The 806-nt window shown below is 63.9% G+C and overlaps 1 protein-coding gene across 1 annotated transcript in view; it reads left to right on the top strand.

Moving 5' to 3' along the window:
- Positions 1-191: 191 nt before the first annotated feature.
- Positions 192-806, top strand: part of LOC104490816 (POU domain, class 5, transcription factor 1.1-like) — a gene marked incomplete at its 3' end in the record, with an annotated part of 1,950 nt that continues 1,335 nt past the window's right edge. The window contains exon 1 of the mRNA XM_010133153.1: positions 192-365. Within this exon, the coding sequence (XP_010131455.1) occupies positions 192-365 (174 nt within the window). The remainder of the gene's footprint in view (positions 366-806) is intronic.

Here is an 806-nt window from a genome sequence, read left to right as displayed (position 1 = left end):
CTGCCCTTGGCCCATCGCTCCAGCCTGGCCAGAGCCCTCAAGCTGGTAACAGCTACAGCTGCTTATTGCAGAGTGTTTCAGTGCTTTAAATCCCTGCCGTGGCAGCAGGGTTGTGCCTTGCTTGGTCCCCCATCCCAGCGGCTCTGGGAGGAGGAATCCTGGGGGGCTGCTGGAGGAGGGATGTCCCCGGCATGGGGGCAGGAGCGGTGCGTGACTCCCTGCCTGCCCATGCAGGGAAGATGTTCAGCCAGACGACCATCTGCCGCTTCGAAGCTCTCCAGCTCAGCTTCAAGAACATGTGCAAGCTGAAGCCGCTGCTGCAGCGTTGGCTCAACGAGGCGGAGAACACAGACAACATGCAGGAGGTGCGGGGCCTGGGGGGGCCGGGGCACTGCGCGCCTGTGAGCCTCTGAGCTGCAGCTTCTCCTCCCGTTTACACGTGCTTTGTGAGGAGGGGAGCAGCGGGCATCTTGTGCCGTAGCAGCTTCTTCAGCCCGGCTGTGAGGGGAACCACTGGGTATCGCCTTCTGCCAGGCTGGGGGGAGCCCAAATCCCGCCTCTCCCCACCCCAGACTTGGGGGGGCCGGGGCACTGCGCGCCTGTGAGCCTCTGAGCTGCAGCTTCTCCTCCCGTTTACACGTGCTTTGTGAGGAGGGGAGCAGCGGGCATCTTGTGCCGTAGCAGCTTCTTCAGCCCGGCTGTGAGGGGAACCACTGGGTATCGCCTTCTGCCAGGCTGGGGGGAGCCCAAATCCCGCCTCTCCCCACCCCAGACTCCTGGTGATAACAGTGGCAGGGACCCACCAC

This window comes from Buceros rhinoceros, unplaced genomic scaffold (assembly GCF_000710305.1).
Source record: "Buceros rhinoceros silvestris isolate BGI_N320 unplaced genomic scaffold, ASM71030v1 scaffold45843, whole genome shotgun sequence".
Taxonomy (NCBI): Eukaryota; Metazoa; Chordata; class Aves; order Bucerotiformes; family Bucerotidae; genus Buceros; species Buceros rhinoceros.
Note: the sequence above shows the minus strand (reverse complement) of the source record. Positions and strands in the feature narration are given on the sequence as shown.